Source organism: Takifugu flavidus, unplaced genomic scaffold (genome assembly GCF_003711565.1).
Source record: "Takifugu flavidus isolate HTHZ2018 unplaced genomic scaffold, ASM371156v2 ctg363, whole genome shotgun sequence".
NCBI lineage: Eukaryota > Metazoa > Chordata > Actinopteri > Tetraodontiformes > Tetraodontidae > Takifugu > Takifugu flavidus.
This window is the reverse complement of record NW_026621988.1, coordinates 1-23,613: the sequence shown is the minus strand read 5'-3', so window position 1 is coordinate 23,613 and position 23,613 is coordinate 1. Positions and strand designations below refer to the sequence as shown.

The 23,613-nt window shown below is 45.6% G+C and overlaps 2 protein-coding genes and 1 long non-coding RNA gene across 3 annotated transcripts; 2 read left to right on the top strand and 1 right to left on the bottom strand.

Annotated features, from left to right (window-relative positions):
- Positions 1–210: 210 nt before the first annotated feature.
- On the top strand, positions 211–1,586 carry LOC130520383 (trichohyalin-like). The gene is made up of 2 exons (XM_057024104.1): positions 211–1,073; positions 1,160–1,586. Exons 1-2 carry the CDS (start codon positions 657–659, stop codon positions 1,235–1,237), a joined length of 495 nt encoding a protein of 164 aa, XP_056880084.1. The 5' UTR covers positions 211–656; the 3' UTR covers positions 1,238–1,586.
- Positions 1,587–9,213: 7,627 nt separating this feature from the next.
- LOC130520382 (uncharacterized) lies at positions 9,214–11,916 on the bottom strand. Its single transcript, XR_008948816.1, has 3 exons — positions 10,910–11,916; positions 10,530–10,703; positions 9,214–9,998 (listed from the first exon to the last, which is right to left on the bottom strand). It is a non-coding gene; the product is annotated as an uncharacterized LOC130520382 (long non-coding RNA).
- An 8,703-nt stretch (positions 11,917–20,619) lies between these two features.
- Positions 20,620–22,884, top strand: LOC130520384 (trichohyalin-like). Its single transcript, XM_057024106.1, has 2 exons — positions 20,620–21,894; positions 21,981–22,884. The coding sequence occupies exons 1-2, from the start codon at positions 21,478–21,480 to the stop codon at positions 22,050–22,052; spliced, it is 489 nt and encodes a 162-aa protein (XP_056880086.1). The 5' UTR covers positions 20,620–21,477; the 3' UTR covers positions 22,053–22,884.
- Positions 22,885–23,613: the final 729 nt, after the last annotated feature.

Here is a 23,613-nt window from a genome sequence, read left to right as displayed (position 1 = left end):
GATAAAGGCAAATAAACACATGGGTGGCATCAGTTGTGTTAGACCATTATACCAGTTGGAAAGCTTATTTTATTACAGCAGTTGGGAACCTTCTAATCCAGCAGAATGGCAACAGGACATCGAGGAGTCAGCAGGGTAACACGCTTCACTCAGGAGTCACTCAAACACCACCCTGGCTTGTTGCCATTTATTTAATTACCTCACTGACTGTTGATTATTAGTCTTTGTATTTGGGTTTTAATTTAAACTGACACTCAGTGACATTTTGAAAGCAATAGCGTACGTTTCCATCGCTATAATATATTTGATTTACTTAATACTTAGTGATCTCCATAAGAATCATCTCTAAATATAAGTCAGTAAAATCCAGACATGCATTGGAGCATCTCCCTTTATATCCCATTGAAGTACAGACGACATTGAATTCAGGGGATTTAAAACAAGAGTGCATTTATTGTAAATTGTCATTGTGCTTCTTCACACAGTTGTTTTCCAGAGCTCTGAATGATGTCAGGAAATCCAGAGGACAGAGCTGCAAGAATGAAGCCAGGCTGGGCCCCGTGTCCAAGAAGGAGGAGCCGCAGCCTTGGAAGCCTCAGCAGCTGAAGGAGGAGAACCGAGGAGAATCTCTGCAGGAGTGCAGGAGCTCCCAAAGAATGCAGCCATCAGAAGAGAGCTGGCAGCAAGAGATCAGGCACCTGAAGGGACTTCTGGTGGGAAAAGACCAGCAGATATCCAGGGTCGAGCAGGAAAGGAGAACGCTGGCTGAGGATCACGTGGACACCTTGGCCCTGCTGAGCAGCACTCAGGCGGCACTAAAGCAGGCAGAAGAAAAATGTGCCCGTCTCCAAGAACAATGCTGCAAGGAGCTGGCTGATCAGGAGCTGAGACACCAGACTCAGCTCAAGACCAAACAGATGGTGTCCGACCTCACAAAGTATGAAGTGATCTGGACTGAGACCCAGAGGAAGCTGGAGGAGATGCTGTGGAACCATGAAAGGATCTCGGAGGAAAAGGAGACCTCCAACAGGAAGGAGATCCAACTCCTGAGCGAGAGACTCGTCCAGCTGCAGGTGAGCTGCCTCCACCTCCTTCTGTGTTTCTGACTTCTGACTGATGTCACATTCTTGAATCTAATAAATGATCTTTGTCTTTGCAGCAACTCCGTCGAGAAAAGGAACAAAAGAAGAAACAAAGGACGAAGTTCAGTCTAAAGAAGTTCTTCTTTGGAAGATAAAGAGACGAAATAATTCTTATCCTTTCTGTTTTAATCAATAAAAATGCAAATAAAGGTTGCTATTTGTCACATCACAAAACATCCAAAATTAATATCTGACAGATTAAACCTGAACTCTGCTCCACCTGCATGCAGTTCCTCAAGCGGCCACTTGAGGTCGCAGTCGTAATACACCGATTAGTGACCGATCTTCGTCCCTGTGATCGATTTAGGGGCAGTTTTGTCGAAAGGAATTTGAGATAAATGATTGAAGTTGAAGAAATGACAGTAAAAGTTAGAATATCGGGACAAATATGGACCGAAACAATGGCGAATCTTATTCCCACCACTGCAGACTTTGAGACCTCATTTTCCTTCAACTTAGAACATATTTTGCTGACAACAAAGTTCAACATGTTCATGTTGATTTTCTAAATTATTTTATCAATAGCGGTTTAGTTTCCTGCTGCTTCACATGAGTTGCAAAGTCTGTAATGTTGCAGTTTAGGATGCAAATAGGCTGTTTAGTTTTCGGATCTGTTTCAAACGGTTTTCCACAGCTTCTGATTTGAAGGTTGAGACAGGAACCGAACCGAGAGGTTAAACTTTGGTCGTGATGTTCTCTCCAGCAGCAGGTGGATGATGCGACAGCCAGAGGACGCTTCTTCCTCACTGACGGACGATGTGTGACTGCTCAAACAGGAAATTACTACAGTTATTTTCAAAATAAACCTACTAGTCATAATAAAGAATTGATCTTGAATCGAAATTCACGAAAGAATTTGCAACTGGGCGCATATTATAGTTTTGAAGATTCTGGGTTGTCGAGCTACGACAGCAGGGATGCTGTGGTGTCGCCATAGTTAGTTGCCATGGTTTTATTTTGAAATCATTTACCGGAAGCACCTTTTTAAACACACAATGCTTGATGGCCGCCTTAATGACGTGCAGCTGATCTAAAAGACACGTGGTGGTTGTGACGACCCTGGCTGTGTCTTCTCTGCCTGCCTCTCTGTTGTCTCCTCCCTTCTGCAGGCAGTGGGGGGCAAGTGCTGCTACGTGGCGCTCCAGCTCACCTGGACTGATCAGCTGTGAGGGCTATAAATGCTCCACAGTCTTGGCAGTCAGTCTTTTGCTTGGCTCCCTCCGGGTCTGCTTGGGTGTTCTGATTTGGTTTGTTGTTTTGCATGATCAATCAATAAATTCCCTTTTTTCTAAACTCTATAGGGGTGGGAAAGTGAAGCCTCATGAAGCACTGAGGCTTTCCTAACAATTGTGTCGAAAAAGATTCAAAGCTTCGAGACTTCCGTGACGGTGACATCTGGTGGACAACTGAAGCTGAACAGTGCACTAGCACTGTTTCAATCCCATGACACCAATAAAAGTTCATTGTGTGCTCATCCAGGGGTTTTGTTCATTCATAATAATGATTATATCGTCTTTACAATACAATATGCAGATGCCCTCCCCCAAACTCTAGAATGTTGCTTATTGGTGATACTCGCCATGAAACTTGCCAAAATACTCTAGCTCTCACTCTCCAAATCTCTATCTCCTCACAACCCAACAATTTTGGAGCATAATAATGCATCTTATACAGCTGGTATGCCATCCAACCACTCAAATCTGTCTCAGAATGCGTTGAAATGCCATGAGCCAATGACACACACTGAGAGGCTGAGCCAATGAAAGGCTTCGAAACATTTGGAAGCAATGAAGCGTGAAGCAAAACAGCGAGGACGTTCGAACGTCATCGGTCACGTGACACTGGTGTTTCGATACAAGCTCCGACACAGCGTTTCGAATCACTCCGCTTCGGGAAGAGTGACACAAGCTCCGAAGCCTCGGTATCATTTGCCCATCACTAAAAATCCATCACGTGTGTTCTCCCTAATTTGTCTGAGCCCTGAGCTGGTTCATGACAAAATGGGGGCTCGTCCAATCGACTAGGGAAAGGATTTGATTTAGAGGGAGGAATACACTTTGGGTGATGGTGTCAGTGCTTAGTTTTGATTAAGTTTTGTGTTCAAGTTTTTCTGGTGTTTTTGGAGTCTCACCCCCTGGTAGGTTTATCTTCTGTTCTGTGTAGGGAACCTGTGGTGGCAACATTGATGTGGTGGTGAAAGTGAGTAGAGCTATATGCTCAGGTTCACGTCCAGGGGTTCCTGGAAGTGGCTGCATAGCAGGTGCTTTCCAGCCCCGCTGGGTTCTGTGATTAAAAGCCTCTCACCGGTAACTGCTTGAAGACTAGGGTTGAGCTTAGTTAGGAAGATTTTTCCAGTCTATGGTAGAGGGGGTTGATGACTCTTGTTTGGAGGTACAACGGAGTATGGCTTCCTTGGTGGAGGAGTTTGTTCAGTCTCCCACTGAGGAGTTGTTGGACCAATGTACCAAAGATCAACTTTTGAAAATTGCTGAGCACGTTGGAATTGAAATCACAGATAAAAAGCTGAAAGAAACGCTAAGGGTGGCTGTGAAAGAAAAGGTGATTGAAGATAAAATATTGGTAACTAAGGAGCTGAGTAAAAAATCTTTGTTCATGCCATCAGCCAGGGTGGAGTCTTTAACATTTGAGCAACAGAAAAAAACTTCTGAGGTTACAATTTGAACATGAAACTTTTAAACAGAATAGGGAATTGGAAATGGAAGTCATGAGGCAGAAAACTGAGAGGGCTAAAGTTGAACTAGAGCAATGTCGACTAGATCTGTTAAAGGAAGGAAAGCTGTTAAATACTGGTTCTGTTCCAGAGAAGGGTGCTTTTGATGTACTAACTAATTTGCGTTTGGTTCCAAGCTTCACAGAGAGGGATCCAGATCTTTTTTTTCCTTATTTGAGAGAGTGGCAGAGACCAGGGGTTGGTCTGATGATGATCGCACCCTCCTTCTTCAGTGTGTTCTGAAGGCACAGGAAGCTTATGGCTCACTTTCCAAATCAGACGGCCGAAAACTATGACCATGTCAAGGCAGCGGTGTTGAGAGCATACGAATTGGTCCCTGAAGCTTATAGGCAGCGCTTTAGGAGTGTTCGAAAACAGGATACACAGACTCATGTAGAATTTGTGCGTGATTTGGACACTCAATTTAATCGTTGGTGTGTTGCATCTGGCGTTGAAACCTTGAACAACTGAGTAACCTAATTATTCTTGAGCAACTAAAAAGCTGTGTGCCTGGCAGTATAGCTACCTTTATAAATGAAAGAAAGGTTAAAGTTCCTCAAGAAGCAGCTGTGCTAGCTGACGAGTATGTTTTGACTCATAAGAGCCATTTCCCCCTTGGGAGGCTGGAGTCAGTTTCACCCCCCTGGGTTGAACGTCCGTCTTGGAATAGGTCTGAAGATGGTAGTACTTGTAATTATTGCAAGCGTAAGGGTCATTGGAAAAATCAGTGCTGTAGCGGTCACTTGTATCTCATAATTCTCTACAGCTGTTCATGTACTCAAATATCATAATTCACCATAATTGTTCATATCTGTTCCATTGCCATAGTCCTATTGAGCATTTTGCCATGTATGAGTTCCTCACTTGCTCGCACTATTTGCCGACAACTAAGTCGGGTAATTTGGCACGGTCCCTTTAACGGACCGTGGGAGTTCAATGGCAGAGGGGTGTGGTTTTCCCGCTTTTACAATTTTAAGCAATGAGCCCCCGTCTCTTACTTGTTTTCTCCGTTATAATAAAAGGCACACACGATTGTGTGTCAACAGTAATTTAAGTTGTATTGCCTTTTACTTTGCAAACGCAACACTGGTGACCCCGACTCTCGCTGGACGTATCATTCAGTGACTTTTATTTTCAACTATGGCGACGAATGCAGTTTCATTGAAGCTGCCGGAGTTTTGGGAGACTTCGGCAACTGCGTGTTTGCTCAAGCGGAGGCACAGTTCGCGCTGCGAGAAATCACCGCGGATGAGACCAAATATTATGTGGTTTCTGCTCTTGGGAGTGCTACGGCATCCAGAGTGGTTAGCATTCTTAAACAGCCACCGCCGAGAACAAGTATGGCACTTTGAAGGCTCACCTCTTACGAACGTTCGAACTTTCCGATGCAGAGAGGGCTAGCCGCCTTTTCTCTTTGCAGGGGCTGGGCGATTCCAAGCCTTCCGAACTGATGGACAAAATGTTAGATCTTTTGGGCGAACACAAGCCCGATTTTCTCTTCATCCAGCTTTTCCTGCGACTGTTGCCTCCCCAAGTGCGGGCTGCTTTGGCCAACACAGCAATCTGCCGTGCGCTTGCTGCTGAGGCGGATAAATTCTTCTTCGCCTCCCAACCGACCTATGTGGCTGCGTTCCTCACAGCTGCAGCAGCGGCTCCTCGGCATCAACAGGTTTCTGGGCTGTGCTTTTTCCATGCACGGTTTGGAGTCAAAGCCAGGCGGTGCCGCCCTCCATGCAGTTTCACACGGCCCACCTCCGCAGGGAAACGCCAGGGCCGGCGCTCAGCAGTAGCCATGAGCGTCGGCCAAACTGGCCGGCTGCTGTTCATCCAGGACTCTCTCTCCGGACGACGTTTCCTCTGTGACACAGGTGCTCAGAGGAGTGTCCTGCCAGCGTCGAGGTTGAACATGCTGTCAGAGTCCCATGGGCCCCCTATGAAAGCAGCGAACGGCAGCCCCATCCGCACGTATGGGGTGAGGTATGTGGAGTTGTGTTTTGGTGGACAGCGTTTTGGATGGAACTTTGTGACTGCCAAGGTGACTGTGCCACTGATTGGTGCAGACTTCCTCTGCGCTTTTGGACTTCTGGTCGATGTCAAAAATAGACGCCTTGTGGATGCAGTCACTTTCTGTTCGTATGAATGCACTCTTGGTGTTACAGACTCAGGCTTTCCAGCATGCTCCCCACTGCAGACATTTTCTTTGCCTCCTCACCGAGTTTCCTGCTCTGACTCAGCCCACGTTTTCATCTGCCACGGCCAAGCATGGTGTGGACACACATTGCCACCACGGGTGCCCCTGTGCATGCTCGGGCCAGGCGTCTGGACCCGGCCAAGCTCTCCATTGCTCGAGCGGAGTTCGAGACAATGGAACGCCTGGGCATCATTCGCCGCTCCAAGAGCCCTTGGGCGTCACCTCTGCACATGGTGGAGAAGCCGGGTGGGGGTTGGCGGCCATGTGGCGATTACCGCAGGCTCAACGATGCCACCACCCCGGACCATTACCCTGTCCCCCACATACAGGATTTTTCCGCGCATCTGGCTGGGAAAACGGTCTTTTCGAAGGTAGACCTTGTCCGTGGCTATCACCAGGTACCAGTCCACCCTCCCGATGTCCCCAAGACAGCGGTAATCACCACGTTCGGCCTGTTTGAGTTTATACGGATGCCCTTTGGTCTTAAAAGCGCAGCACAGACTTTTCAGCGCCTGATGGACCCCGTCCTACGCGACCTGCCATTCCTATTTGTGTACTTGGATGACATCCTCGTCGCAAGCACGTCTCAGGCTGAGCACGTGGCACACCTCAGGGCTCTTGTCCAGCGCCTCAGCCAGCATGGGCTCATCATAAACCCAGCGAAGTGCCAGTTTGGACTGTCTACCATCGACTTCCTGGGCCATCACGTGACACGGTACGGAGCAGTTCCCCTGCCGGAAAAGGTGGAGGCCATCGCGAGCTTTCCCCACCCAGTCACGGTCAAGGCGCTCCAGGAGTTCCTGGGTATGGTGAATTTTTACCACCGTTTCCTCCCCCGGGCAGCGGACCTCATGCGGCCACTGTATGACTGTTTGAAAGGGGCAGTTCCCAAGCACATGGTTGACTGGTCCGATGTGCGACAGCGCGCATTCGAGAATGTTAAGGCTGCTCTGGCCAATGCTACACTGTTGGCGCACCCATTGCCTGACGCGCCAATCTCAATCACCACGGATGCCTCGGATTACGCAGTGGGTGCGGTGCATGAACAATGGGTAGAAGGTGCTTGGCAACCCCTGGCCTTTTTTAGTAGGCAGCTACGACCCAATGAGCAGAAGTACAGCACGTTTGACCGTGAGCTCCTTGGCCTCTACCTGGCCATTCGCCATTTCCGTCCTCTGCTTGAGGGCAGGTCTTTCACTGCCTTTGTGGATCACAAGCCCCTCACCTTCGCGATGGCAAAGACGGCGGAACCATGGTCAGCTCGGCAGCAGAGGCACCTTTCCTACATTAAACACCTGGCTGGTAAGACCAATGTCGTTGCGGACTGCCTCTCCCGGGCCGTCACGGGCGCTGTCCACATGGGACTTGACTATGGACAGATGGCAGTGGACCAAACCACAGACAGTGATGTCCAAGCTCTAAAGTCTGCAGCCACAGGGCTGCAGCTGTGCGAGGTTCCTTTGGGAGTACTGGGGTCACGCTTCTCTGTGATGTCAGTACCGGTCAGCTACGCCCTGTTGTGCCCGCGGTTTGGAGGCGGCGCGTGTTTGATTCAGTCCACAACCTCTCCCATCCGGGGAGGAAGGCTTCTCAACGTCTAAATTTGTTTGGCATGGGCTCAGAAAGGACGTCAGGGATTGGGCTGCCATGTGCGTCGCATGCCAGCGCTCAAAGGTACAGTGCCATGCTAGGGCCCCGCTGGCCCCATTTCCAGTGCCAGAGCGACGCTTCGACCATGTCTATGTGGACCTGGTTGGGCCCTTTCCCCCTTTCCGTGGCTGCACTTACCTCCTCACAATGGTGGACAGGACCACCCGCTGGCCAGAGGCGGTGCCCCTGCAGTCTGCCACCTCGGCCGAGGTGGCACGTGCGTTTATTGGGACTTGCCCGCTTCGGTCCCCTGCTGACATCTCATCTGACCGTGGCTCGCAATTCACCTCTGAGCTCTGGACTTCTGTAGGGGAGAGCTTGGGGGTGAAACTGCATCACACAACGGCATACCACCCACAGGCCAACGGCATGTGTGAGCGGTTTCACCGCTCCATGAAGGCTGCTCTTCGGGCGTCTCTGAAGGACAGTAGCTGGGTGGACAGACTTCCTTGGGTCTTGTTGGGGCTGCGCACCGCCCCCAAAGATGACCTGCAGTGTTCCTCGGCGGAGATGGTGTATGGAGAGCCACTGCGGGTACCAGGTGAGTTTGTCCCCAACACTACAGCGCCTTGGTCTGCGAGCGCACAGCGTGCAACACTCCTCGATGCTGCCAAGGTTTTTGCACCCATCCCTATTTCCCAGCATGGTTTGCCACCATCCCATGTCCCACCATCCTTGGAGAGGGCAGACTATGTTTTTATCCGCCATGGTGCTCATCGAGGCCCGCTGCAGCCACCTTATGATGGGCCTTTTCGTGTTTTGGAGAGCGGGGACAAGCATTTTTGCTAGACGTGGGAGGCCGACCTGAACGCGTTACGATAGACCGCCTCAAGGCAGCTCACTTGGACCTTGGTCAGCCAGTTGCCACGGCCGTGCCCCCGCGGCGAGGTCGTCCCCCCCGCTCGGCCCAGTCCTCTGAGAGGAACACAGATCCCTGAAAGCTCTGTCAGTGCCACTGACCGCCCTGCGCGTCCTGTTTCCCCTGCTCCTCTAGCACCACCAATACCGCTTCGACGCACACAATCTGGCCATCTGGCTTTGTGATGGTGAATTCTGGGGGGGCATGTGTAGCGGTCACTTGTATCCCATAATTCTCTACAGCTGTTCATGTACTCAAATATCATAATTCACCATAATTGTTCATATCTGTTCCATTGCCATAGTCCTATTGAGCATTTTGCCATGTATGAGTTCCTCACTCCGCTCGCCCTATTTGCCGACAACTAAGTCGGTAATTTGGCACGGTCCCTTTAACGAACCGTGGGAGTTTAAGGGCTGGGGTGTGTGTTTTTCCCGCTCTTACTTATTTTTTCCTCTACATGTTGTCGCTTTAATAAAAGGCACACACGATTGTGTGTCAATAGTAATTTAAGTTGTATTGCCTTTACTTTGCAAACGCAACAGTCCCCAATTAGGTTGTTTTGTTATCACACGACCCCGTCCCCATTATCTTAAGAGAATATAAAAGAATGAGTGGAGACAGAAGAGAGAATGAGACGTTTTTGGCGCGTGTCGCTCTTGATTTTGTGTTTATTTTTGCAGTAAACTTAAAGGAGGCCTTTTCCCTTTATGTTTGATTCCATTTAAGCTGATATTCCATTCTTGACATCTTTAAATTTGCAATAAATCCTATAACATTGAACAGACTGACTAAAGTCAAATGAGCTGCGGTTCCCACCGATAGCCGTCATTCTGATGGGTTTTTGCTGGCTGCAGCTGAAATATTCCAATGCTCCATGTCACAGAGACAGTAAATACTAAACCCTAAAGATTCTGAAGGCATGATGTAAAATAGTAACGTATAATACAGACATTTGAAGAGACAATTAAGAGAATGTTTCCATGCTTCTAAGAGTGGCCGAGGAGCCATTTAGAACTTTATAAAGATGCATTGTGTGATACCAGGAACTAATTTAACTTCAAGGCGAAGCTGCTTCTGCTTTGTCGACCATCGACTGATCTCCTGAAAGTCCACCAGCGCTTTTTTAAAACGGAATTTTTCATCTATGGAGGGAGTAGACGGCAGATGTTTCCACAGATGCTCTTCACCAGTGGTCAGTGAGTGATGCGGCAGATGAGCGGGAGTTGACTGGCTTCAACCAGCTACTGTCTCAATGTCTCCAGCCCATAGTCTGGATTCTCTACGAGATCAGACAGCAGCTTCACTCCTGAATCCTGCAGCTGGTTCCAACTCAGGTCCAGTTCTCTGAGATGGGAGGGATTGGACCTCAGCGCCGAGGCCAGAGAGCCACAGCTGATCTCTGATAAGCTGCAGTAGTTTAATCTAAATAAAGAAGGGAAACTTTTATAAGGTTATAAGTGAAACCAGTATTAATCTGAAAGGTTAATCAAAGGCATGATCTGTAAATATTTAATTTAATTACAGGTTAAAAAATGATAGTAATATGTAATTACCACAATTCCAACCTCTCAGGTTTGCACTGTTCCAAAGGAGAATATATATTGTTCTGGCCCTCACTCTTCCCAGGTTCTCCCACCTCTTTCCCTCCCATCTCATCATGGAGATCCATCTCACCTGTGGCTCATCTTTAAAGGCACAACCTGTCTTAGATGACTTCCTGTCTCCCTCACCATCTCCCTCCTCGTTGGCTGGTGCCTACCAGGCACCCTCACCTAGTTTTGTCTAATTTTGGTTACCATCTGTGGGCTTTTTCATTGTCCTTAAATCAATTTATCATGAATAAGTGGTCCCCGTGTGGCCCTCCCTCCTGAAGGAACTGGGCACAACACACACACTCAGAAAGTGTGAGGACCCTCGGATGGACTAATGGACATTTTTGAGAATGGTGTTTACCCCAGAGTTTCCAGTCGGCAGTTTGGATCCTGGAGAAAACCACAGAGCAGCTTCACTCCTGAATCCTGCAGCTGGTTCCCACTCAGGTCCAGTTCTCTGAGATGGGAGGGATTGGACCTCAGCGCCGAGGCCAGAGAGCCACAGCTGATCTCTGATAAACTGCAGTCAATCAATCTGAAAAATGCAGGATGAGGTTATACGGTGCAGGGCTGCATGTTATCTGCGTCAGTACTAAACCGACGTTAGTTCTTAGTTGGGTCAGACCTGAATTCACGATATTCCAAGGAATGTTTTTAATGTGGTGCATCACAGCAGTGTTGAGAACAGCCTCACTTCACCATCTTAGCAGCTGGTATATAGGTAGAAAAATGAAGACTGACCTGAGCCTCTCCAGTTTACAGTTTGGACTCTCCAGTCCAGAACAGAGCCGCTTCACTCCTGAATCCTGCAACGGGTTGAAGCTCAGGTCCAGAACCCTCAGATGGGAGAGGTTGGACTTCAGAGCTGAGGCCACAGAATCACAGCTGGTCTCTGATAAACTGCAGCCACTTAGGCTAAAATAACAATTATTTTGAGAGAAGACAAATAAAAATCAACATGTACCAGAGCAAAACACAGCTTACAAGCAACAAACCTCTGGTCCTGCACCGGCTTATCTGCCGTATGTTCCTATTTTGGGTTCTTTCAGGGCGGTTGGACAAGATCTCCAGCGTATGTAAAGTGTGTGTGGGTCAAAATACCTTCCAAGTTTGTGAGACCACATTTCTCAATAGCACTCAACTCTTGTCAGGAGTTGGGACAAAGTGACCCACTCCTGATAGCTTGTGGGCGATGCTGCAGCGACCCTGCAATCCCTACTCTCTGGTGAAACCAAATCAAAGGTTTTAGACACTGCTGGATGCTGGAAGGGTGGCTATAGTCTGGACGCATCGTTCCCCTGACTGCACATTTCTCCAACAATGATTGGCAGCTGGTGTCACTTGTTCTCCAGATGAGAGAAGGAAAGAGAGCCCCCCCACAGTGTGTTTGATTGCCCCACTGCAAGCTCAATGCTGCCAGAAAACATTGCAGGAGCATCAATTCCCCTCAGGGCATCAACAAGGAGCTCAGGAAAAGGTGCAGCTGCCACCTACTAGAGACAAGCACACTGAGCTGAGATTCAAAGCCCTCTCCTCCCAAGAGAAGAGCTTGTTTGTGGAGGCTCTTCTGGGCGATACCTGGTGCCACAGCTCCAGCTCAGCCCGTCTCTGGAGCTGAGGTGGAGCTTAGCAAGTTTCATGGTTCTCCACCACTTCCTCTCGCTGAGGACCTTCTCAGCTGGTGGTTTCTGCTCCACCTTCCAAGTTGAGCAGGTGATACTTCTGCATTCCTGCCACCAGTGTCTCTGCAGAGAAAGACTCTTCTCTACTGTTTTATATTAGATTGTAGAAAATTAGGATTTTTGGCTGATGTCTTAGATGTTGTTGACTAAGAGCAGGTTTTTCTTTAATAACATAGAAAGATTCGATGAGAAGAGCAAATGTATTATTTTATGAGCTACTTCCACTACTATTATATACACATACTTCCATATTGTCTTAGATTGCAGCTGCATTTATTGCATTGTTCATAGAAAGTCATATTTGTGAGGAGAAAAACTCCAATAAGGTCATTTTCTTTAATGACCATTACAACAGAAGGAGGCGATGAACAAACAGATTTATGTAAAAATGTGTGAAAACTTATGGATGGAAAACTTTTTAAAATGGTTGCATTGTGTAGAATCGGTGTAGAATCAACTTGTTGACTTCTGATTTGGACTCCAATGGAAGTGAGGTGCAACAATTGTGGATGCTGAGCTTCAGATCTTCATGAAGGTTTCTGTGGTTGGACTGACCTGCTGCCCCTTTAAGAGGGAGGCAGGTTTGGGCTTCTGGCTGGAATGAAGCCACCTCAGATGAGAATGACTGCGGGCTTTCGGTACCAAGGTTTAACAGGGGGCTCACTTCACACTTGGGCTTTTCTCTTTTTGGGATGTGTTAGATCCATTATGTTAAAGTTATCTCTTATTTGCTTTTGCCTTGTTATATTCTTATATTGTTTCACATTACTTAATGTTTCCTGTTATTTGCTAATGCTTAATGTTCATGATGCTTGATATGTCAACTTGAACTTCTCTGATCAAGGGCGACAGAAATGCGGCGGCTGTTGGAGAAGTGACATTGACTGGAGACAGGAGATGTTCTCTTAATCTGTCTGATATAGAAGAATGTGCTGTTTGCGAGCTAAGCTAATCAAATCAGTGAAGGCCTACGTATAATCTCACCATTATGATTTACAGTCTCTTGCTCTGTTTGGGACCTGCTATCTTGTGTCCCCCCTCCCTTAGACACATTTGACTTCTGTAACTAGGGACCTCCTAATTCCAATAAAAGAAGGATGGCGGGAGGGAGGTGTGCGTCAGAACGTGTTGGAGATCTGTAACTGAGCACATCTCTCCGTTCTCCTTGCAAGTAAATTCCAAACTGTTGTCTTTGCCTCATTTGTGTTTCTCGTGTTTCAGGTTGTTTGAACCTAACAGGATGGCTTCTGTTGTCAGTGATTCACGTATTTAGAAAAACTGTGCTTTCTTCATGTGTGTGAACACATCAGGGCTCTTTTCTGACCTGCTTTTTTAAGTCTCTTAATAGCTTTTCCCAATAATGACAAGTCCATGAGGGGAGCACTCAGAAGTGAAGTAGGCCGCCCTCATCATTTCATGCACCTTTGAATGGATATCTGATGGTGTCGCTGGATCATTCATATCAATCCACAATTTGAATTCTAGATTTCATATTAAAGTGATAGTAGACAGCATTTTTTTCTGCAGGTTTTTTTTTATTTCTGTCTAAAAATGGTTTAAAGGGAGTCATGTTTTTCAGCTTACTGCAGGGAACAATTCTGCTCTAATGCCATAATTCTGCTATACTACACCAATCTGTGCATTATCAATATGGAAACTGGCCACTCAATAAATCCACACCATAATATTCTACGTTATTCCAGTCTAATCAAACAAGGTTCAAGGTTCACTTAGACAGGAGGAAGTTTCCCATGCCAGGACTAAATCAATGCTTTAAATGCCATTTAAATGATACACTTGGCACAAAGGACCTTTTCAAAGGACCTTTTATGTCCACACATCAAAGACTAATAATCCATGTTATAAGGGGACCGATAAAGGCAAATAAACACATGGGTGGCATCAGTTGTGTTAGACCATTATACCAGTTGGAAAGCTTATTTTATTACAGCAGTTGGGAACCTTCTAATCCAGCAGAATGGCAACAGGACATCGAGGAGTCAGCAGGATAACACGCTTCACTCAGGAGTCACTCAAAACCACTGGCTTGTTGCCATTTATTTAATTACCTCACTGACTGTTGATTATACAGTCTTTGTATTTATGTTTTAATTTAAACTGACACTCAGTGACATTTTGAAAGCAATAGCGTACGTTCCATCGCTATAATATATTTGATTTACTTAATACTTAGTGATCCATAAGAATCATCTCTAAAATAAGTCAAGATCCAGACATGCATTGGATCTCCCTTTATATAATTGAAGTGACTGATCTCATATTGTTACGATTAATAGTATATATTAACATTCATATGATTATTGATATTAATAATTTATATCATGAATTATAATAATTGACACAGTGCATTTTAAGAGTTGTTGTAATTGTGTGCTTCTTCACTCAGTTGTTTTCCAGAGCTCTGGATGATGTCAGGAATCAGAGGACAGAGCTGCAAGAATGAAGCCAGGCCGGACCCCGTGTCCAAGAAGGAGGAGCTGCAGCCTTGGAAGCCTCAGCAGCTGAAGGAGGAGAACCGAGGAGAATCTCTGCAGGAGTGCAGGAGCTCCCAAGAATGCAGCCATCAGAAGAGAGCTGGCAGCAAGAGATCAGGCACCTGAAGGGACTTCTGGTGGGAAAAGACCAGCAGATATCCAGGGTCGAGCAGGAAAGGAGAACGCTGGCTGAGGATCACGCGGACACCTTGGCCCTGCTGAGCAGCACTCAGGCGGCACTAAGCAGGCAGAAGAAAAATGTGCCCGTCTCCAATCACAGCTGGTCTCTGATAAACTGCAGCCACTTAGGCTAAAATAACAATTATTTTGAGAGAAGACAAATAAAAATCAACATGTACCAGAGCAAAACACAGCTTACAAGCAACAAACCTCTGGTCCTGCACCGGCTTATCTGCCGTATGTTCCTATTTTGGGTTCTTTCACGGCGGTTGGACAAGATCTCCAGCGTATGTAAAGTGTGTGTGGGTCAAAATACCTTCCAAGTTTGTGAGACCACATTTCTCAATAGCACTCAACTCTTGTCAGGAGTTGGGACAAAGCGACCCACTCCTGACAGCTTGTGGGCGATGCTGCAGCGACCCTGCAATCCCTACACTCTCTGGTGAAACCAAATCAAAGGTTTTAGACACTGCTGGATGCTGGAAGGGTGGCTATAGTCTGGACGCATCGTTCCCCTGACTGCACATTTCTCCAACAATGATTGGCAGCTGGTGTCACTTGTTCTCCAGATGAGAGAAGGAAAAAGAGAACCCCCCACAGTGTGTTTGATTGCCCCACTGCAAGCTCAATGCTGCCAGAAAACATTGCAGGAGCATCAATTCCCCTCAGGGCATCAACAAGGAGCTCAGGAAAAGGTGCAGCTGCCACCTACTAGAGACAAGCACACTGAGCTGAGATTCAAAGCCCTCTCCTCCCAAGAGAAGAGCTTGTTTGTTGGAGGCTCTTCTGGGCGATACCTGGTGCCACAGCTCCAGCTCAGCCCGTCTCTGGAGCTGAGGTGGAGCTTAGCAAGTTTCATGGTTCTCCACCACTTCCTCTCGCTGAGGACCTTCTCAGCTGGTGGTTTCTGCTCCACCTTCCAAGTTGAGCAGGTGATACTTCTGCATTCCTGCCACCAGGGTCTCTGCAGAAAGACTCTTCTCTACTGTTTTATATTAGATTGTAGAAAATTAGGATTTTTGGCTGATGTCTTAGATGTTGTTGACTAAGAGCAGGTTTTTCTTTAATAACATAGAAAGATTCGATGAGAAGAGCAAATGTATTATTTTATGAGCTACTTCCACTACTATTATATACACATACTTCCATATTGTCTTAGATTGCAAGCTGCATTTATTGCATCGTTCATAGAAAGTCATATTTGTGAGGAGAAAAACTCCAATAAGGTCATTTTCTTTAATGACCATTACAACAGAAGGAGGCGATGAACAAACAGATTTATGTAAAAATGTGTGAAAACTTATGGATGGAAACCTTTTTAAAATGGTTGCATTGTGTAGAATCGGTGTAGAATCAACTTGTTGACTTCTGATTTGGACTCCAATGGAAGTGAGGTGCAACAATTGTGGATGCTGAAAGCTTCAGATCTTCATGAAGGTTTCTGTGGTTGGACTGACCTGCTGCCCCTTTAAGAGGGAGGCAGGTTGGGCTTCTGGCTGGAATGAAGCCACCTCAGATGAGAATGACTGCGGGCTTTCGGTACCAAGGTTTAACAGGGGGCTCACTTCACACTTGGGCTTTTCTCTTTTTTGGGATGTGTTAGATCCATTATGTTAAAGTTATCTCTTATTTGCTTTTGCCTTGTTATATTCTTATATTGTTTCACATTACTTAATGTTTCCTGTTATTTGCTAATGCTTAATGTTCATGATGCTTGATATGTCAACTTGAACTTCTCTGATCAAGGGCGACAGAAATGCGGCGGCTGTTGGAGAAGTGACATTGACTGGAGACAGGAGATGTTCTCTTAATCTGTCTGATATAGAAGAATGTGCTGTTTGCGAGCTAAGCTAATCAAATCAGTGAAGGCCTACGTATAATCTCACCATTATGATTTACAGTCTCTTGCTCTGTTTGGGACCTGCTATCTTGTGTCCCCCCTCCCTTAGACACATTTGACTTCTGTAACTAGGGACCTCCTAATTCCAATAAAAGAAGGATGGCGGGAGGTGTGCGTCAGAACGTGTTGGAGATCTGTAACTGAGCACATCTCTCCGTTCTCCTTGCAAGTAAAATTCCAAACTGTTGTCTTTGCCTCATTTGTGTTTCTCGTGTTTCAGGTTGTTTGAACCTAACAGGATGGCTTCTGTTGTCAGTGATTCACGTATTTAGAAAAACTGTGCTTTCTTCATGTGTGTGAACACATCAGGGCTCTTTTCTGACCTGCTTTTTTAAGTCTCTTAATAGCTTTTCCCAATAATGACAAGTCCATGAGGGGAGCACTCAGAAGTGAAGTAGGCCGCCCTCATCATTTCATGCACCTTTGAATGGATATCTGATGGTGTCGCTGGATCATTCATATCAATCCACAATTTGAATTCTAGATTTCATATTAAAGTGATAGTAGACAGCATTTTTTTCTGCAGGTTTTTTTTATTTCTGTCTAAAAATGGTTTAAAGGGAGTCATGTTTTTCAGCTTACTGCAGGGAACAATTCTGCTCTAATGCCATAATTCTGCTATACTACACCAATCTGTGCATTATCAATATGGAAACTGGCCACTCAATAAATCCACACCATAATATTCTACGTTATTCCAGTCTAATCAAACAAGGTTCAAGGTTCACTTAGACAGGAGGAAGTTTCCCATGCCAGGACTAAATCAATGCTTTAAATGCCATTTAAATGATACACTTGGCACAAAGGACCTTTTCAAAGGACCTTTTATGTCCACACATCAAAGACTAATAATCCATGTTATAAGGGGACCGATAAAGGCAAATAAACACATGGGTGGCATCAGTTGTGTTAGACCATTATACCAGTTGGAAAGCTTATTTTATTACAGCAGTTGGGAACCTTCTAATCCAGCAGAATGGCAACAGGACATCGAGGAGTCAGCAGGATAACACGCTTCACTCAGGAGTCACTCAAACACCACCCTGGCTTGTTGCCATTTATTTAATTACCTCACTGACTGTTGATTATTACAGTCTTTGTATTTATGTTTTAATTTAAACTGACACTCAGTGACATTTTGAAAGCAATAGCGTACGTTTCCATCGCTATAATATATTTGATTTACTTAATACTTAGTGATCTCCATAAGAATCATCTCTAAATATAAGTCAATAAAATCCAGACATGCATTGGAGCGTCTCCTTTATATCCCATTGAAGTACAGACGACATTGAATTCAGGGGATTTTAAACAAGAGTGCATTTGTTGTAAATTGTCATTGTGCTTCTTCACTCAGTTGTTTTCCAGAGCTCTGGATGATGTCAGGAAATCCAGAGGACAGAGCTGCAAGAATGAAGCCAGGCCGGACCCCGTGTCCAAGAAGGAGGAGCTGCAGCCTTGGAAGCCTCAGCAGCTGAAGGAGGAGAACCGAGGAGAATCTCTGCAGGAGTGCAGGAGCTCCCAAAGAAGAGCAGCCATCAGAAGAGAGCTGGCAGCAAGAGATCAGGCACCTGAAGGGACTTCTGGTGGGAAAAGACCAGCAGATATCCAGGGTCGAGCAGGAAAGGAGAACGCTGGCTGAGGATCACGCGGACACCTTGGCCCTGCTGAGCAGCACTCAGGCGGCAGCACAAAGCAGGCAGAAGAAAAATGTGCCCGTCTCCAATCACAGCTGGTCTCTGATAAACTGCAGCCACTTAGGCTAAAATAACAATTATTTTGAGAGAAGACAAATAAAAATCAACATGTACCAGAGCAAACACAGCTTACAAGCAACAAACCTCTGGTCCTGCACCGGCTTATCTGCCGTATGTTCCTATTTTGGGTTCTTTCACGGCGGTTGGACAAGATCTCCAGCGTATGTAAAGTGTGTGTGGGTCAAAATACCTTCCAAGTTTGTGAGACCACATTTCTCAATAGCACTCAACTCTTGTCAGGAGTTGGGACAAAGCGACCCACTCCTGATAGCTTGTGGGCGATGCTGCAGCGACCCTGCAATCCCTACACTCTCTGGTGAAACCAAATCAAAGGTTTTAGACACTGCTGGATGCTGGAAGGGTGGCTATAGTCTGGACGCATCGTTCCCCTGACTGCACATTTCTCCAACAATGATTGGCAGCTGGTGTCACTTGTTCTCCAGATGAGAGAAGAAAGAGAGCCCCCCCACAGTGTGTTTGATTGCCCCACTGCAAGCTCAATGCTGCAGAAAACATTGCAGGAGCATCAATTCCCCTCAGGGCATCAACAAGGAGCTCAGGAAAAGGTGCAGCTGCCACCTACTAGAGACAAGCACACTGAGCTGAGATTCAAAGCCCTCTCCCCAAGAGAAGAGCTTGTTTGTTGGAGGCTCTTCTGGGCGATACCTGGTGCCACAGCTCCAGCTCAGCCCGTCTCTGGAGCTGAGGTGGAGCTTAGCAAGTTTCATGGTTCTCCACCACTTCCTCTCGCTGAGGACCTTCTCAGCTGGTGGTTTCTGCTCCACCTTCCAAGTTGAGCAGGTGATACTTCTGCATTCCTGCCACCAGGGTCTCTGCAGAAAGACTCTTCTCTACTGTTTTATATTAGATTGTAGAAAATTAGGATTTTTGGCTGATGTCTTAGATGTTGTTGACTAAGAGCAGGTTTTTCTTTAATAACATAGAAAGATTCGATGAGAAGAGCAAATGTATTATTTTATGAGCTACTTCCACTACTATTATATACACATACTTCCATATTGTCTTAGATTGCAAGCTGCATTTATTGCATCGTTCATAGAAAGTCATTTGTGAGGAGAAAAACTCCAATAAGGTCATTTTCTTTAATGACCATTACAACAGAAGGAGGCGATGAACAAACAGATTTATGTAAAAATGTGTGAAAACTTATGGATGGAAACCTTTTTAAAATGGTTGCATTGTGTAGAATCGGTGTAGAATCAACTTGTTGACTTCTGATTTGGACTCCAATGGAAGTGAGGTGCAACAATTGTGGATGCTGAAAGCTTCAGATCTTCATGAAGGTTTCTGTGGTTGGACTGACCTGCTGCCCCTTTAAGAGGGAGGCAGGTTTGGGCTTCTGGCTGGAATGAAGCCACCTCAGATGAGAATGACTGCGGGCTTTCGGTACCAAGGTTTAACAGGGGGCTCACTTCACACTTGGGCTTTTCTCTTTTTTGGGATGTGTTAGATCCATTATGTTAAAGTTATCTCTTATTTGCTTTTGCCTTGTTATATTCTTATATTGTTTCACATTACTTAATGTTTCCTGTTATTTGCTAATGCTTAATGTTCATGATGCTTGATATGTCAACTTGAACTTCTCTGATCAAGGGCGACAGAAATGCGGCGGCTGTTGGAGAAGTGACATTGACTGGAGACAGGAGATGTTCTCTTAATCTGTCTGATATAGAAGAATGTGCTGTTTGCGAGCTAAGCTAATCAAATCAGTGAAGGCCTACGTATAATCTCACCATTATGATTTACAGTCTCTTGCTCTGTTTGGGACCTGCTATCTTGTGTCCCCCCTCCCTTAGACACATTTGACTTCTGTAACTAGGGACCTCCTAATTCCAATAAAAGAAGGATGGCGGGAGGTGTGCGTCAGAACGTGTGGAGATCTGTAACTGAGCACATCTCTCCGTTCTCCTTGCAAGTAAAATTCCAAACTGTTGTCTTTGCCTCATTTGTGTTTCTCGTGTTTCAGGTTGTTTGAACCTAACAGGATGGCTTCTGTTGTCAGTGATTCACGTATTTAGAAAAACTGTGCTTTCTTCATGTGTGTTCACACATCAGGGCTCTTTTCTGACCTGCTTTTTTAAGTCTCTTAATAGCTTTTCCCAATAATGACAAGTCCATGAGGGGAGCACTCAGAAGTGAAGTAGGCCGCCCTCATCATTTCATGCACCTTTGAATGGATATCTGATGGTGTCGCTGGATCATTCATATCAATCCACAATTTGAATTCTAGATTTCATATTAAAGTGATAGTAGACAGCATTTTTTCTGCAGGTTTTTTTTATTTCTGTCTAAAAATGGTTTAAAGGGAGTCATGTTTTTCAGCTTACTGCAGGGAACAATTCTGCTCTAATGCCATAATTCTGCTATACTACACCAATCTGTGCATTATCAATATGGAAACTGGCCACTCAATAAATCCACACCATAATATTCTACGTTATTCCAGTCTAATCAAACAAGGTTCAAGGTTCACTTAGACAGGAGGAAGTTTCCCATGCCAGGACTAAATCAATGCTTTAAATGCCATTTAAATGATACACTTGGCACAAAGGACCTTTTCAAAGGACCTTTTATGTCCACACATCAAAGACTAATAATCCATGTTATAAGGGGACCGATAAAGGCAAATAAACACATTGGTGGCATCAGTTGTGTTAGACCATTATACCAGTTGGAAAGCTTATTTTATTACAGCAGTTGGGAACCTTCTAATCCAGCAGAATGGCAACAGGACATCGAGGAGTCAGCAGGGTAACACGCTTCACTCAGGAGTCACTCAAACACCACCCTGGCTTGTTGCCATTTATTTAATTACCTCACTGACTGTTGATTATTACAGTCTTTGTATTTATGTTTTAATTTAAACTGACACTCAGTGACATTTTGAAAGCAATAGCGTACGTTTCCATCGCTATAATATATTTGATTTACTTAATACTTAGTGATCTCCATAAGAATCATCTCTAAATATAAGTCAATAAAATCCAGACATGCATTGGAGCATCTCCCTTTATATCCCATTGAAGTACAGACGACATTGAATTCAGGGGATTTAAAACAAGAGTGCATTTGTTGTAAATTGTCATTGTGCTTCTTCACTCAGTTGTTTTCCAGAGCTCTGGATGATGTCAGGAAATCCAGAGGACAGAGCTGCAAGAATGAAGCCAGGCTGGGCCCCGTGTCCAAGAAGGAGGAACCGCAGCCTTGGAAGCCTCAGCAGCTGAAGGAGGAGAACCGAGGAGAATCTCTGCAGGAGTGCAGGAGCTCCCAAAGAATGCAGCCATCAGAAGAGAGCTGGCAGCAAGAGATCAGGCACCTGAAGGGACTTCTGGTGGGAAAAGACCAGCAGATATCCAGGGTCGAGCAGGAAAGGAGAACGCTGGCTGAGGATCACGCGGACACCTTGGCCCTGCTGAGCAGCACTCAGGCGGCACTAAAGCAGGCAGAAGAAAAATGTGCCCGTCTCCAAGAACAATGCTGCAAGAAGCTGGCTGATCAGGAGCTGAGACACCAGACTCAGCTCAAGACCAAGGAGATGGTGTCCGACCTCACAAAGTGTGAAGTGATCTGGACTGAGACCCAGAGGAAGCTGGAGGAGATGTTCTGGGACCATGAAAGGATCTCGGAGGAAAAGGAGACCTCCAACAGGAAGGAGATCCAACTCCTGAGCGAGAGACTCGTCCAGCTGCAGGTGAGCTGCCTCCACCTCCTTCTGTGTTTCTGACTTCTGACTGATGTCACATTCTTGAATCTAATAAATGATCTTTGTCTTTGCAGCAACTCCTCCGTGACAAGAAACAAAAGAAGAAACAAAAGTTCAGTCTAAAGAAGTTCTTCTTTGGAAGATAAAGAGACGAAATAATTCTGATCCTGAGCTCCGACCAAGACATTCTATTATTTCTACTCTATTGTCCTGAAAAACACTTGTTGGCTTTAAAAAGTGTAAGTAAGGATCAGGATAAAAGACTTTATTGATCCCACATCGGGGAAATCGCACGTTACAGCGGTAGTGTCGCAAGGATGATCGGCGGTGGAGGAGACAGAGGGAGATGGACGTTCCTCTTTTTCCAAAAATAGACTTTATTTTTCTATGTTTCAAAAAGGGTGCAAATATTTACAGTGCTGTGCCTCCGAAAGATGCCAGGCTAAATCCACAGGATACCTTACAGACCCTGCACACTTTTATCCACCACAACTTTAACTCTTTTCCCATCAATTTCCTTTTTTTCAAAACAACGACCAACCAACTCAACAACCCCCAACCAACCACTCACTAACCAAAAAGAAGAACCCCGTCTGGGGCCTACTACAGGGCTTTTATACCTGTAGCCCCTCCCACAGGTTAAACCATTTATCAAAATTATTACTGTAACTAATACATGTCGAAACTCAAAACAACAACCGAAAAGAAAATACAAAATATGCGTAAAACGTCCAAAACAAATGTCCACCACCAAAAACCACCCAGTGCATAGTAAAATACATGTTCAACTTACTCTTTTAAAACACCCCCGCTAAAATAGATTGTGCCGTAGCACCTCGCGAAACCCCTCCATGGATACAATCATTGAACAGTCCATCGGTTTCCCCGAACCAGGAAGTATGTCCTGCTGGTGAGCTATTGAAATATTGGTGCTTTTGATAAATGACAAACAAATAAACCTTGATGCTTTTAAACAGCCATAGTGTGAGTGTGATTCTTTGGGCAACGTTAAACAGACGGGAGGTGACACGGTGAGGCAATATGACGCGCGTTGTTACTTGGGTGGAACTAATTGTAACATAAATGCCGGTTGGCCATGCCGTGCATGTCGGCTACAATGTATTCCAATAAGAAGCTATGGTAAAAGTGGTGTGTGTGAAATGCTTAAACCAAATAAACCAAGACAGAACGGAATGGAAATGAAATGCAAACGTGTGTGCGTAAGTGGCACGGCTCACTCCGTGACAGGTAGCCCGTGGTGTACAATACAGAAAAGTACTAAGAGAAAAAAAATAAAAATAAAAAGACTCTTACATTATGTACATTGCTATCTACATTATACAGTATATACAGAAATTAAAAATGTTCAGAAGGAGTGTCGGACAGTGTGAAGAAAAAAATGAAGGTGCAAATAAGACATCCCAGAGGTAGTTATGGTTAGTTAGTGCAAACATGCCAACCCTGGGTTATTGGTGCTACATTAACAGTTGTGCATGTTGAACAATCTGACGGCAGTTTGGATAAATGACCTGCGGTAACGTTCCCTTTTACACCGTGGGTGTAACAGTCTGCTGCTGGAGGAGCTGCCTAAGGCCCCCACAGTCTCGTGTAGGGGGTGAGAGGGGGTGTCCATAATTGATGTCAGCTTGGCCAACATCCTCCTCTCACCCACCTCCTCAATGGAGTCCAGAGAGCAGTCCAGGACTG

Coding starts and splice junctions, on each gene's coding strand:
- LOC130520383 (XM_057024104.1), top strand. CDS start 657: ATGCAGCCATCAGAAGAGAGCTGGCAGCAAGAGATCAGGCACCTGAAG. Junction 1,074..1,159: donor AGAGACTCGTCCAGCTGCAG/GTGAGCTGCCTC, acceptor TTGTCTTTGCAG/CAACTCCGTCGAGAAAAGGA.
- LOC130520384 (XM_057024106.1), top strand. CDS start 21,478: ATGCAGCCATCAGAAGAGAGCTGGCAGCAAGAGATCAGGCACCTGAAG. Junction 21,895..21,980: donor AGAGACTCGTCCAGCTGCAG/GTGAGCTGCCTC, acceptor TTGTCTTTGCAG/CAACTCCTCCGTGACAAGAA.